Genomic DNA, 15,482 nt, shown 5'->3' on the forward strand with positions numbered 1-15,482 from the left:
AACTATGACTTTAACAACATCTAATGCCTTCCATGCTCGAATCTTCATATCACATCATCATTAAGAATTGCTGATACTCAAGACGAGACGACATACACCTTCAGTGATGCACCTACTTTCCTCTACGTATCCAATGGTTTGAATTGTATGCTTGATGTATTGTTCTACACCACATTGCTTTGTATTACAGTTTACACTAAGTCCCATCTGTGAAACGGGAAGCAATATATCATGTCTGGGTTCTGACTGTGCTTTATAGCTTTATATGCTATCTTGTCTATTCTTATATTAATAAAATATTTTTGGAAGAAAAATCAAGGATTAGAACAGAAGAGCTCATCTCCAGGGTTTACCATCTAAACCCTAAATTGGTCAATAGCAGTTTTATAGTTCAGTTTGAAACAGCCTTTTAGAACCATACACCAAGAAAAAAAAACAAAAAACACCTTACCTGCACCGCCAGACATTCTTTCAAATACAGGTGGCCAGGTGGTGAACACTGGTAAAAGATCTGGATGGTGCCATAAAGTGTAGACTGTTTGAACACAAAGTTGAGCATGATTATAAACATATGTAAATTTACAATAATATAAATATATACAATGCATTTTTTCTGAAGACGATCATAAGTTAGGTGATAACCAAGATCAAACTTTAGGCAGTTTAACATTTACCCTTTAGCCACTGGGCTATGTGCCTACAAAAATATTACATCTAACTGGAAAGTAGTATGTTTGCTTATGTAAGAACTTGGCTAAATGCCTGCAGAGATCATACAGTTTAACAGGAAAATGGTCTCTTAAAAGTGTATGCATAGCCCCAAAAAAAAAAAAAAAACCCGAACCACAATACTTGTCAGAGGTTCTAATCCATCCGTGCTCTAACCAAAACTTAGGAAAAAATTGGTTAGGAAAAAATTGGTTACAAGCTCTTTAACCACTAGCCTACAGGGCACTTATACCCCCTTCCTGCCCAGGCCAATTTCCAGCTTTCAGCGCTGTTGCACTTTGAATGACAATTGCACAGTCATTCAACATTGTACCCATATGAAATTTTTAGCATTTTTTTGTGACAGATAGAGCTTTATTTTGGTGGTATTTAATCACCTCTGGGTTTTTTTTTTTTAAACAAACCAAAAACCACTGAAAATTTTGAAAAAAAAAACCAAAACTTTTTTTTTCTCTTTCTCCAGTGATTACCACTGAAAGGCTGCACTTATGGACACGGATAGGTGGCACTGATGGGCATTGACAGGCATCACTGATGGGCACTGATAGGCGGCACTGACTGGCACAGTTAGGTGGCACTGGTGCACACTGATATGCGGCACTGATAGGTGGCACTGATTGGCAGCACTGACTGACATTAAAAGGTGCTCAGATGGGCACTGATATGTGGCATTGATGTGCACTGGTAGGCACTGAAATGTGGCACTGATGAGTACTGAGAGCTGGCACTGATGGACACTGACAGGTGGCACTGCTGGAGCTACACAGATCATCAGGGCACACTAATCATCAGTGCTCTTTCCATTGATCGGTGATCCCGTGTCCGAGGGACAGAGCCGCGCGCTCCCGGAGCAGTGCATGTGCGGTTAGAATGGGAAGACATCATATGATGTCCTCCCAGAATGAGAGAACCACCTTGCACCTGTCATTGTACTATATGGTGGGCAGGAGGCAGTTAAAGACTTTCAAATATCTCAATAGATGGTGTCATCTTGCTTTGCACACAGCCATGCTTATAATTACTGCCTTGCATGTCAGACACCTCCTCTCTTCCTTGACAGTCATCCATGATTTCTCTCTGCAGAATATTAGGCAATATATATATCTATTTCTCAACTGCCAGGACAAGTGGATAGACTTAGCTGATGACCTTTAAAAAAAAAAAAAAATACAATTTGCATATCGCATTAATACTGTTTTATTTAGGCTGCATGTTTCAGGAAATAGACAGTGCTTGTAAAAGTGTAACACCCAAATTATGAAGGTACCACAAAGTTGACATAATTGTGGAATGAAATACATTTCACCCCCATGACCTCATCCAGAGATTTTCTTGCACTTGTCCCTCTCTATTCCCTACCTGTTTGCACATACTTGGTTTAATTACATTCATCACTGTTGTAAGCAATTGAAAGACATTTTGTGTGTGGATACAATTAAAATAGTTTTTTTCCCTCTTTCTCGTATGTGTTGGTAAAGCAAAACCGATATGCTATGTAAAGTACTGATAACCATTTCCCTGTTTATTCATGATCTTGCAAAATTTAGTAAAAATATTGAAACAGAAATACTGAATTGTGACAGTTAAAATCTGACAATTGCCTTGTGTATACAAAATCAAACCTGTTGGGTAGAAATTTCTTTCTAGTTCAAATACGATAGGATTCTTGTTGAGGACATAGACTGACACTGCATCTCCTTTGTGGACAAATACTTTAACAACAGTCAAGTCTTCTTTGGGTGGCATTAGTTCAGCAAGCTTTTCAGTCGTCAGTGAAGGAAACGCAGAGCTAATGTCTCCTCGCAACTTTTTCCTGTCGAGTGTAAAACATGAAGAACTGAAACACAGTTCACTTGCTTATTTTAACTTTCTTTGCATTGCAGCTTTAAAACAGATCAATTAACTCCCACAATATTCAAAAGACATGCATTGCGTATACAATTTTTGTACTAGTTAGAGATCCCTAGAGAGACAGCGAACAGTGAAGTGTGCGCTCCCATTGGGTACGAATAGTATCAGCATAAAGTTAACCTAATGGTATCAAATCAAGCATAAACTAACACATAAGACATAACACCTGAGAGTTAAAATTGGCAGAATGCCTTAGAAGCTGCAAAACACATTGAGTGTACAGTGTGCACAAAAACTGTACTTTTTTCATTAAAACCCAACTCCAGGAAAAAGAAAAAAAATCTACCCTTGCAGTGGGCCCTGGCACTGCAAAGCTTAACTGCTTGTTATGTCTTGGGATGCTGGTATAATGATAAAGTAAAATTATCTTTCTTCCATGAACTAACAGGGTCCCCCCAGCAGTGTAACTGGTCCCCTGCAGCCTCTTCTTTGCCTATTCCTGCTTAGTTGGACAAAATTTAAACTGTGGGTGGAGAAAAACTGGCAAAAAAAAAAAATGTAGCCACTGTTAAAGAAATAAGACAGCTGTAGGCACTGTGACTTTCTGAATACAACACCCGGAAGGGGAGATGCCTCAATTTGTACTATTTATCGTGGATAGGTGGAATCCATTAGTCTTTGGGCTGAATGAAAGAAGTCGATACGTCTATGGCTTTCATTAAGCCTAACTCCACATTTAATGTCCCTTTAAATAGATTGTTTGGGCCAAGCTGACTATTAAACTATTTAGTGCACTAACAGCTATAGAAACTTTACAGTGTGTGTTTCAGCAGTTGGATGATGACTTCCCATCCCACTCCTAGAACAAAATGGAGTCAAGCTGAATGCAGCTCAGACATTCACCACCGGAGGTTTTGTATTCTACAAATGAATACAAACACTTCCTCTAAATTGGCTGAGGCAGAGGTTGTGATGTCATCCACTCACCTCAGCCAATCATAGGAAGCTTTAAAGCTAAACTCTGAACAGAATTCTTATTCTATATATAAATAGCTTCTTTATTGCCTTTACTCAATATCTTCAGGTCATTGGAACAGTCATAAAGCCACTGAGTGATCCCCACTTGAATACAGCGTAAGGCCTTATTCTCCTCTATATCATATATGTTTCATAAGACTGGTGGCCGCTATGCCTGCTCTTTTCATGGTCATGGTTTTGTGACTCCCTCAGTTTTGTTCCTCTGTAAGTGAACGGTGACGTATTTGCGATGCCACTCATTGTAGTGAAAGGATCCAGGAGTCTCAGAATCCTGATCTGACATGCCTGCATAGATTGCATCATTTGACCGACAGACGAGTAGCCTCCAGGTCTGTCAAACCCATTCCCACTGAGAACTAAAACTGTCCTGCTCATAATCACATCTGCCCACAATCACATTCAGAAAAATGTCCATTGAGAACTACTATTCCTATTGCATTATGGAAATTGCATCGCAATACTATGCAGTCAAGGGGCCCCAAGTTTTGCTTAGATTAAATGCTATAACTGTAGGCCATTAGCTGCATCCCTACAGCCTGGCCAAAAAAAACTTCCATTCTGCCTAAACACTAGGACAGACAATATTTAGAACACTTGCCCCCAGCATCAAAGGAGTGAGTGCTCTCCCTTGTACAAAGCTACCACATGAGCAGAATGCTCTCCTTGCTTCTGTAACAGCAACACTCAGGTCCATATAACAACTGGGATCCCATACTGAGCGGATCTGTATGTTTAATCAATGGGTTCCTATAGGCACAGGGAACATAGAATTTAGCATATCCTGTAGAAAGATATAGCCAGATACCTTTGCACAAGTACTTTGGGCTCAGATCTCTGATCTTCAGATACAATATAACTGACCTGTGATCACAGAAAAGAATAAGTGCATATTTAGAGCTCGCCCTGTGCTATTCAGCAATTCAATGGGAGACATGGAGATTAGAAATAATGGGACAAAAAGTTCTGCATATGGGTATGCTGTGATTGGAACTGCTACGATTTGTAGGTCCTTATTAGCTGTGAGGTATCTGGGCACTGGGACTTGTAGTTCCATACTGGCTGTGTATTGCTATCTGGAGAGTGGGATTGTTGGGACTTTTAGTGCTACCCTGACATGGATTGTGTTCATTGTGGGTGTCCAATTGCCAGGTGTCACTGGATCCCTTTTTTGTGAACTGTTGGAACTCTGACCCACACTTTTTATATTTACCCTCCTTATCCTGGTCCCTTCTGCCCTATTGTTTGCCGATCCTCCATCTTTAAAATCCCCGGCAACTCGTGTTCTGAATGCTAAGACTCAGCATGCTCTCTCTCTGCCCTCCTAGTTTGTCACTCCCAACTTCAGTCAAAATGTGTTTTTGCTTTTGAAAGAGCAGGTTAAGGGTTAGAGCCTGTGTTGGGTTATACTGATGTCTCTGTCTTTATTAGGAAGTTTTTCCCCCTCACAAAAAGTAATAGGAAATCTCTTCAAAGACAACATACAACAACACATTTTTAGCAGAGTGTTAGAATATCTGGCAGTGGTTTTAATGCTCCTGTATCAGTGACATCTTGACATCAAAGAAGTCCCAGACAGGAATACAAACTTGAAAAATGTAAGCCTTCTTCACTCTATGTAAAGCTTTACAATTTTTTAAATTAAAATAACAAACATATACTTACTTCCACATATACTTACCTGCTCTGTGCAGTGGTTTTGCACAGAGCAGCCCCGATCCTCGTCTTCCGGTGTCCCCCACCAGCGCACCTGGCTCCCCCACCAGCTAAGTGCCCCAATAGGAAGCTGCTTCTGATGGGGACACTCGTGCTTGCTGGATCCTGAGCCATGTTGCTTGCATCTATTCAAACACACAGCCTGGCTTGGCCCCATCCCCCACTCTCTGTTCACAGCTTCTGACTGACAGCAGCAGGCGCCAATGTTCTTAGCCAAGCCTGTGAGAGCCAGAAAAAGGCAGAAAATCTGCTGCAGAAGTAGATAGAGCTGGATCAAGATCAGGCTCAAGTCAGTATTTAGGGGGACCTAAAGAAGAAAAGGATCGGGGCTGCTCTGTGCAACAACACTGTACAGAGCAGGCAAGCATGATGATTTATTTTTTTTAAAAAAGTCTCCGTCAACGGTTCGGTCATATGAAGGGACCCTGTTTCTATAAAGGCGTGCTCTATGTTATTTATTATATGCTTATGTTGTCATGCGGATTCGTGAAATATTTGTTATTAGGCCATCACTTCCTCATTGCCTTTACCTGACTGTTCATATGGAATTGTTGGACATATGCTGTTCTATATAAATAAAGAATTTGTAAAAAACAACCCCTTTAATATCATTTTAAGGCAAAAAAACTTTTACCTTTGCAGCCACTTTAAACTAAAAAAGAAATATGCCTGGAGTTTGTTTTTAAATGCAGGCTTAGGAGGATATAAAGCTTTTTGAATTTTTGTCTTTTGATTAAACTCTGTGGGCAATTCTTTTTAAGCCTATCAAAGGTATAACGGGTGCTATGAATTTTTAAGTTTAAAAAACAAATGTTAACAACAAAAGTATCAATGAGCTCCACAGTCCTTGAAGTGTATTACTGCTCCTCAATTTCTCACTGCAAAAGCAATTTCATTTGAAATATTGGAAATTATGTTGCGGTTTAGGTCCTTGATAACATTGCATCAATCTATTACAAGGTATGGTTTTGTTCACAGAACTTTCGATCTGCTGGGAACTTTTATACCTGGGAACTAACCAGAAATAACTGCGATGCCTGAATTTCATTCACATTGATAGGTCATTGTTTAATCTATAGAAATCCCCAGAAAGTAAGGGAAGGGGTGGCATGCATGAGTAGCTCATCATTGATAACCAGGCTACATGGTACTGAAAGGTAGGGAGAGGAACAGGGTGGGACAAGGTTTGGGTCTTTGGAGTGAGGAAGGGGAAAATGGGTCAGAGGGAAGAGAACAAGGAACTGAGGAGAGGATTGGATGGCTGTTTCCCATTTATTAGATTTCCTGATCTCCAGTGCATAAACCCACCAGTGCTCCTTATGGACTTAAAGCTAGCCAACATTCTGTTTGAGGGGCATTATCATTTTACGATATGTTACTTAAATTATAGCTGAAGGAAAAATATTTTTTATTGCTGCTTGTTCCCCCGTTCTGGAAATTTCCCCTCTCTATTCATCCTGTTTACCATTATCACCAAGAGTGAAAGAAAACCCCAATGGGGACACTAGTTTAGGTGACCCTGGTGAATACCAGGGATGTCCCTTATTGGCTATGACAAGGGAAGTCTAATGAATAGGCCACAGCAGGCAAAAGGAATACAAAACAAAAAAAACCAACAGGGGTATAACCCTTTCTTATGTTACCCAAAATGAAAAAAAAAAAGTTTGCCTTTAGTTCTGCTTTAATCACTTTATGAAACTACTTGATGGACATTCTGTACAAGCATGGAGCATCTATTGTTCGAAACCTTAGCCATTAGTATTGGGTAGACACTCTAGCTTTCGTTTAATCCCCTGAAGGCCAGTAGCTATTAAACTACAGCACTATTAGCTCCATATTTGGCCGCAACCACTATTACACAATTACTTCTATTTTGATGTGCTGCTATTAGTCCCTCCACTTTCTGCACCCAATGTTGGGATCACTGAATTTGGAAAGTTCCTATAAATGGTAATAAGACATTGTTTACTGCAGCCTCTTGCAACCTTTTTTAATGGCAAAGCAAGACGATGTGCATTTTACACGCACCTTTGGAACACTCAGATGTGAACAGAGCCTAACAAATAGCTAAAAAATACATTGTTGTAAGTGGTTACTTGTCTTAGTAGAAATTGCTCAAGGTGAACCAGTAATCTCTGGAGAAACCCTGGTTAAGAAAATATTTACGAGAGAGAGTGTGTGTGTGTCCATGCTGGTGCCAGGAAGAGAGAAAATTGTATCAATTAACCACTTGCCCTCCGTAAGATTTTACCCCCTTCATGACATTTTTTTTTTGCCATTTGGCACTGCGCTACTTTAACTGACAATTGCGCAGACATGCAATGCTGTATCTATCCAAATGGTATTAACATTATTTTTTCACACAGGTATAGCTTTTTTGGTGATATTTGATCACCACTGGGTTTTTTATTAAAATAAAGAAAAAAAAAAAGACCAAAAATTTTGAATAAACCCCCCCCCCCCCCCCCACAATATTGTTTAATTTCTGTGATAAAACATATCCAATAAAACATTTTTAAAATCAAATTTCTTCATAAATTTAGGTCAAACTGTACTCAGCTTCATATTTTTGGAAAAAAAAAAATCCTAAGACATGTATATTAATTGGTTTATGTGAAAGTTATAGTGTCTACAAACAATGATATATACTGGAATATTTTTTTATACTCGCAATGGCGGCAGTCAGTGACTTATATGGGACTGCGATAGTACGGCAGGCAATCTGACACTGACTGGCACTTTGTGGGAACTGACTGACACTAATACAGTGATCAGTGCTAATAACATACACTGGCACTGTACTAATGACACTGGCTGGGAAGAGGTTAATATCTAGGGGCAATCAAAGGGTTAACTGTGTGCAATGCTTTACAATGCTTGGCGTGTTTACTGTGTGCTGATTTCACTAAGGGATGTGTCCGCTTTTCTTTCCTGCTTTGCAGGAAAACAAAAATCGGCACATCCCCGCTGTCAGGACGGAGCTCTGTGTTGTTTACAATCACAGAGCTTTGCCCTGTCGTCTGTTTTGCCGATCAGCAGGTTTCGGCCATCAGTCATTGGCTGGGACCCGCTGAGTGGCCTGTGCTGTACCCAATCACAGCGTAACCGGGGCGACACGCCCCCTACATGGAAGAACTGGATCATGTATCAGATACGTGATCCAACGCAGAGAGGACGCTTTACTGCTAAAGGAGGCAGTTAGCAAGCAGATACCATCATTTTTCTTTTCTGTCACCTATACTGGGCCAATCATTTGCAGTTGGGGCATTATCCACGCTGCACATATACAAGGGGCGTGTATAAATGTTGTTGCGGGGCATGCCATAACCACAGATGATTGGCCTTGTACAGGTGACAGCTTCCTGCCAGGCTTACTCCTGTAAGTTCAGGCTGAGCTCATCCCTGCTGTTTACCTATCATTCAGTACTGAAAAGCCTTTACAATAGTCTATCATTACACCTCCAATTTTTAGCTCATTTTTACTAATATCTACTGAAACATGAAAAGATCTAGTTTGATTTGGCTAGAACCAATCCCCAATGAAATGATCAGTATTAGATTTCTGATTGCCTCAGATCATAAGCAATGTGACCTTTGTATAACAATAAACAAAGATGACCTGAGATCAGACCAGCTATTGTAAAGGAGTATCTGCACACAAACAGCAAAAAAAAGAAGCTCCTAAAATATATACAAGCATACTTCCTACACCCTAAACTGTGCTGCATGTGCCCGGCCTTCCTGAACACAAAACACATGTCTATGTCATGTCCATACTTCTCCAGCACACCGAGCAATATCTAAGTACACACAACACTCATCATCACCTGTCCGAGCTTTTCAAGGCACTGTGTGACTTCACTCTGAACGCCTTACAGAACATGACCGGCGGCTGAAAGACACAGGGACACAACACAAATAAAATAAATAAAAACTGCGGCCAATAAAACCACTTATGGCATGGGAACTATTATTTCCGGTCCGTTCTTAAATGCGGTCCGTCTGGAAACTGCGACTTCCTGCAGAATAGGGACTTTGCTGTTCGTACAGTGACGTTCTGTTCTTCCTTTGACAGAACAGGAAAAAAAATGTCTCTTTCCTCCGCAGTTGCCTTCTTTCCTCTAATGTATAGAAAGCTATTAAAAATTGATTAACTTTAACTAATAATGTAATCTTTTATATCAGTAAAGGACTTGTTAGTTTTACTAATCATTTTCATTATTAGTGATGGGCCGAACACCCGGTTTGCGGTCGAACATTCGAACCTTGACGAAAGTTCAACTGCGAACTTCAAACAGTGGGGACAATTCACTAAGTGGTGTCTTACCGCAGCTGAGTATGCCCTAAGATACGGCACAGCTACAAAAAACGTTATTCTTTCAGCTGAATGTAAAAGAATTGTCGGCATTGCACGTCAATTAAAACAAAAATTAAAAATAGCATGAGGGTCCCCCACAAAATCCATACCAGACCCTTATCCTAGCATGCAGCTTGGCAGGTCAGGAAACGGGGGGACGAGCAAGTGAACTAAAATATAAACAAACAGTACGGCGCTAAGGGTCACAAATAAAAATGTATATATAGTCACACAAGCCACTCAATAATGTGTGGCCTGGGTGGTCATAAACATATGCACACACATAAAGATATCATAAGTGTGAAGTGAAGCACATACAAATAAGGATCTCATGCATTACAGTGACACAAAAATAGCTTTGTGGGTAGTGTCCATGTGTATATAACAGATTCCATGCAGATGTGAACTGCAATGTGCCAATCCTCTATAGTTGGGGTGCCCCATCACTTTCCTGCCCAGGCCCCTAAGGACCAATGAGCCTTGAGTAATGCAGTGGGTGTCCCTCCGGATGTAAGATGGATCCCTCCGACAATGGTGGTGGAACTCTCTCCTCTTGGCTATATCATAAATCGTTGGTGGTACCATATGACTCTCCAGTATATGACTCTCCAGAATGATCACCTTAGATTGTACGCTCCTTGAGGGTTACTGATGTAAATGTACAATATATATTTACATGTAAAGCGCTGCGTCAATTGATGGCACTATATAAGTACCTTTCCTCAGAGATTGTGTTGCTCCATGTGCTGGCATCCATCTTCAACGAGCAAGTGCCCCCCTCCTGAACCATACCAGGCCACATGCCCTCAACATGGGGGGGTGCTATGGGGCAGGGGGGCTCCCCCCCAAAGCACCTTGTCCCCATGTTGATGGGCACAAGGGTCTCTTTCCCACAACCGTGGCCTATGGGTGTGGGTGTCTGTGGGGCTTATCAGAATTAACAAGGAGCCCCCAGATCCCAGACCCCCCCCCCCCCCCCCATGTGAATGAGTATGTGGTACATGGTATTGCTATCCATTCACAGAAAAAAAAGTGTAATGTAAAAATGACAGAAGACAGTCTTTGACAAGTCCTTTATTAACCACTTGTCTACCGTGCACTTTTACCCCCTTCCTGGCCAATTTTCAGCTTTCAGCGCTGTCACACTTTGAATGACAATTGTGCAGTGATGCAACACTTTACCCAAACAAATGGCATTGATGGGGACTGATAGGCGGCACTGATAGGCGGCACTGATGGGCACAGATAGGTGCCACTGACTGGCACTGATAGGCAGCACTGATAGGCAGCACTAAAAAGCAGCTCTGATGGGCACTGACAGGTAGCAATTATTGACAGGTGGCAATTATGGGCACTGACAGGTGGCACTGATGGGGCTACACTGATCATCAGTGCCCTGATGATCAGTGTAGATGTCCTGAAGAATGCCACTTATCGGCTCTCCTCTCCTCATGTGCTGTCATCATGAGGAGAGGACCGCTAATAGCCGGCATTTCCTATTTACATGTGATCAGCTGTGATTGGACACAGCTAATCACATGATAGAGCTTACATCATTGGCTCTTTACTGAGATCGGTGATCCTCCGGGGGGAGGGCATTATATGAGGTCCTCCAAGAATGAGAGAACTGCCTCCCTCCCTTATGTGGTGGGTGGGAGGCGGTTACATAGTTGCATAGTTAGTATGGCTGAAAAAAGACAACAGTCCATCCAGTTCAACCATTAAAAAAAAAAAAAGTTATAATCCTATACCCACAGTTGATCCAGAGGAAGGAAAAATAACCAGCAAAGCATGATCCAATTTACTCCTGCTGGGAAAAAAATTCCTTCCTGATCCCCCGAAAGGCAATCGGATATTCCCTGGTTCAACTTTACCTATAAATGTTAGTATCCAGTTATATTCTGTGTATCTAAAGACATGCTGGTAGGTGAATTGGATCCTGTCTAAATTGGCCCTAGCATGTGTATGTATGAATGTGAGTTAGGCACTTTAGATTGTACACCCCTTGAGGGTTAGGGACTGATGTGAATGTACAATATATATGTAAAGCACTGCGTAAACTGATGGCGCTATATAAGTACCTGAAATAAAATAAATAAAATAATAATCTAAGAAAGAATCCAGGTTGAAAAAATACATTTTTAAAAATGTCCCCCGAAGTAGATCCAACATCAATCACGATGCAATGCCGGTATGACAGTTCCTAAATAGTGCGACGGTGTCACAAGGGGGTGGGGTCACCCTACCCTTTGTGACATCATCATGCACTGTGATTAGCCAGTTGCATTGCTTTGGTCAATCGCGATGCACTGTCAGGACACAGTGCATTGTGGGATGTGAGGGGCGGACAGCCTGCTGAACGCCCTTGAAATTCGTGTGTTCGCCGAACACACAAATGGTTGATGTTTGAGTCCAACTAACGTTCAACTCGAACATGCAGCCCATCACTATTCATTCTTAAAGTATATCTAAGGGCAGTTTCACACTGCACCAGATCAGTCTTGCTGTGCTTTGGGCAATACGCAACTAACTTGCATGTTTTGTGTGGGTTAGCTGCACTTTAGTATAGACGTCTATGATCTGCTGTGGTTTTGGTGCAGTTTCAGAAAGTGCAACAAAGATTCAGCATGCAGGAGTTTTGGTGCGCTTTCTGAAACTACACCAAAACCACAAGACCTCATAGAAGTCTATAGGAAAGCGCAGCTAACCCACATAAAAAACGTAGGTTAGCTGTGCTTTAGCAAAAGCACAGCTGGGCAGTGTGAAGCCGTCCTAAGGCACTATTCACACTGGTGTTTTTTACACAATGTGAATGTCAGAGGCAATAATCTACTTTATCCTGCTGCTGGGATTGCCAGCTGTGTACGGATAGCAAAGACCGCCAAGCCCACACACACACACAGGCTGTCAGTGGCCACAGCTATTTGTGTCTGTTTGCACAACTAATGATCAGCTGTGGGGATCACAGCTGGGGGACATAAAGGTTAAGATTTTTTTTTTTGCACCAAGGTCATAGAACTTACTGTCTGGCTGCTGCATAGTATAGAAATCTTCTGTACACTGATGTCAGGTCCTCCCAATAGTGTTGATGTTCTGATGCTGCTGGGTTCAAAATGGTTCCAAAGGCTTAAAGGATAAGTTCACCTTTCCTAACATGTTACACACAGGGGCGGACTGACCATTTGGAAACTCAGGCAATGCCCGAGGGCCCAGGGTCAGTAGGGGGCCCCATAAGATGCCCCTGGTACCTTTTTCATAGGCTTTTTTGAGTTTGGGCAAGGACACAGGGGCCCCATGATCCCCTATTGCCCGGGGGCCCCATGAGTTGTCAGTCTGCCCCTGGTTACACATTACACCGATATTCAGGAGTAACATGTTGCTGTAGCACCCATTCCCCCTTGATCCCCCATTGTGACAGCTAGCTCCACCCGCCCAACTGCGTTATTCATTCACAGAGTTCTGTAGATGGAAAACTACAAATACAGACATCCTTTGCAGCTATTGGCTTGTAGTTCACCATGAATGACCATGGTGCTGTTGAGCGCTATCATTGTGATATTTTCAGGGGGGCCCTGTCAGGTAGGCTGTATGGGGCCCTGAAATGCCAGCCATAGACGGATCAAAAATCGGCCGATTTTTGCACCGTTAGTGGATTAATTGGTCGGCCATTTTTCGGGGTTTTGGCATTTTTTTTTATCGGTCATGTTGGAAAATTTGCGGCCAATTTTGACGATCGGCCGATTTTCCCGGCAATGATGGTCAAATCGGCTGATCGTTTTACCAATAAAAAATTTCTTCTTCGTGACAGATTGAGCTGCAGCATGGCTCGTGGGGATCCAGAACAGTCAGCGGGAACTTATTAAGGAACATTAGCCTTCACAAACTCACAAAAAGTACTAATATTAGTTTGTATGACTATTTATTTTTTATTTTTTTATGAAAGCTGTAATCTTTGTTATGTGTGCAGTTGGATATATACGTACTTGCATAGCATCTACCAGATGAGAGACTGACAAAAGCGATGGTTACGATTTTTTTTTTCTTCTATAGTAGTTGTTTCTATAAGTAGTAAGTGCCACTGCTACATTGTTTATTATCTCTATTTTCAATTACAAAAACCTCAAGTGTATGTTCATTCCAACATGTAAATTGCAAATGTATTGTTTCTCTCCAGTGACAAATCAGTCACACTTTTATTATTGTAGAATTGTGTGATATGAGAATGCATCCCATATAATAGGTTATGGTATTCCCCATATTCAGTAGTTTAATCATCTTTTCTTCTTGCATCATTTTAATTCTCTATCTATAACTGATCTTTTCTCTATTGTATCCCCTAGATAAGCAGCTCCTAATTGAAATCAGTCCTGTGGTTTCAGGGTGTGAAATGCACAATTGTTATGGATGCTCAGTTGTTGTAATGCAAAGAAAACATTTTTGTTTTACTGTTTCGTGACTTAATGTTGTATTTTGTTAGTTAGATCAGATATGCAAATAACTTCAAAAATTAGGAGGCTACTTTTCCACATCCATGGGGATGAAGAAGAAGAAGAAAAAGAAGAAGAAAAAGACTGCCCTGTGACTGCTCTATACTGTGCTATGGAATGTACAGGTGTCAGTGAAAGGCGGCTCCGTTCTTTATTCTAAAGTCTGCTATTATATTTTATATGAAAAAGTCTTGCGGTTGCAACAAATGTATCCATTTGTATCCAAATAAAAACATCTGTATCCAAATAAAAACATTGTAATCCAAATAATGTATTTGTATTACTGTCACATTGAATGGTGTGCTCCCCTGTCTCTGTCTAATGCCGGCCATAGACAGGTCGAAAATCTGCGCTCTGTGATGTTGATGTTGGGCTCTGTGGAGCATCATTTCTGCTCTCTCTTTCTCTCCTCACAGGTTCAGAAGCAGCAAGAGGAGCCATTGGCTCCTATGGCTGTCAGTCACAGCCAGTCAGAAGGGATCACACATAACACGTGTTTGCAGCAGCTCATTATTCAGCACTTTATTCAGCACAATTCTTTTTTGTTTTATTGATTAATTTACACATATTGGGATTTTTTTTTAGCAAAGACATGTAGCAGAATACATTTTGGACTAAATTTATGATGAAATTAGATTTTTTTACATTTTTATTACTGGACATGTTTAATAGCAAAAAGTCCAAAATATTTTATTTTCAAAATTGTCAGTTTTTTTTATAGTGCAAAAAATAAAAATGCACATGATGAAATACCACCGAAAGAAAACTATATTTGTGGTAAAAAAAGGACGTAAATTTCGTTTGGGTGCAGCGTTGCATGACCGCACAATTGTCATTGTAACACAAGAAATTGCCTGGTCAGGAAGGGGGGGTAAGGCCTCTGGAGGGCAAGTGGTTACATTATAAGTGCACTTCTCCTGTTATTCCCATTGCTAATGAGCTCACCTAGCCCAGCCTCCACCTACCCAGAGCTATTCTTTCTCTCAGGAGACATCCCTACAGAACCCTATGGGAAGAAGCTGCGCAGGCGTGGCCAGCACACAGTAGAGAAGACAGCTGAGATGTAAACAAACAAGTATTCCTTCCCCTGTCCCTAAGCTCGTATATCCGTTGCTTAGCTGCACGTCACTTCTCCTTGGGAACTTTTTTCAAGATAGTCTCCGCCCTTCACTGTCTAGTTCCCGCCCTTTCCCTATTTTGTCTTTTCTTTTCTTTCTAGTTTCCGCCCTTTTCCTACCTACTCCCCGCCCTTCCCTAGTCTGTCTTCTGTCTAGTCCCCGCCCTTTCCCTACCTACTCCCCGCCCTT

At 41.3% G+C, this 15,482-nt stretch overlaps 1 protein-coding gene across 1 annotated transcript in view; it reads right to left on the reverse strand.

Annotated features, from left to right (window-relative positions):
• Positions 1 to 9,325, reverse strand: part of EIF2D (eukaryotic translation initiation factor 2D) — a 57,261-nt gene extending 47,936 nt beyond the window's left edge. The window contains exons 1-3 of the mRNA XM_089668336.1: positions 9,159 to 9,325; positions 2,352 to 2,542; positions 452 to 535 (exon numbers count right to left, since the gene is read on the reverse strand). Of these exons, the coding sequence (XP_089524462.1) occupies positions 452 to 535; positions 2,352 to 2,542; positions 9,159 to 9,214 (331 nt within the window). The 5' untranslated portion in view covers positions 9,215 to 9,325. The remainder of the gene's footprint in view (positions 1 to 451; positions 536 to 2,351; positions 2,543 to 9,158) is intronic.
• Between the last annotated feature and the right edge of the window lie 6,157 nt (positions 9,326 to 15,482).

The sequence above is a fragment of the Staurois parvus genome, unplaced genomic scaffold (genome assembly GCF_062004578.1).
Source record: "Staurois parvus isolate SC_StPar_1 unplaced genomic scaffold, SC_StPar_1.0 ptg000056l, whole genome shotgun sequence".
Lineage (NCBI taxonomy): Eukaryota > Metazoa > Chordata > Amphibia > Anura > Ranidae > Staurois > Staurois parvus.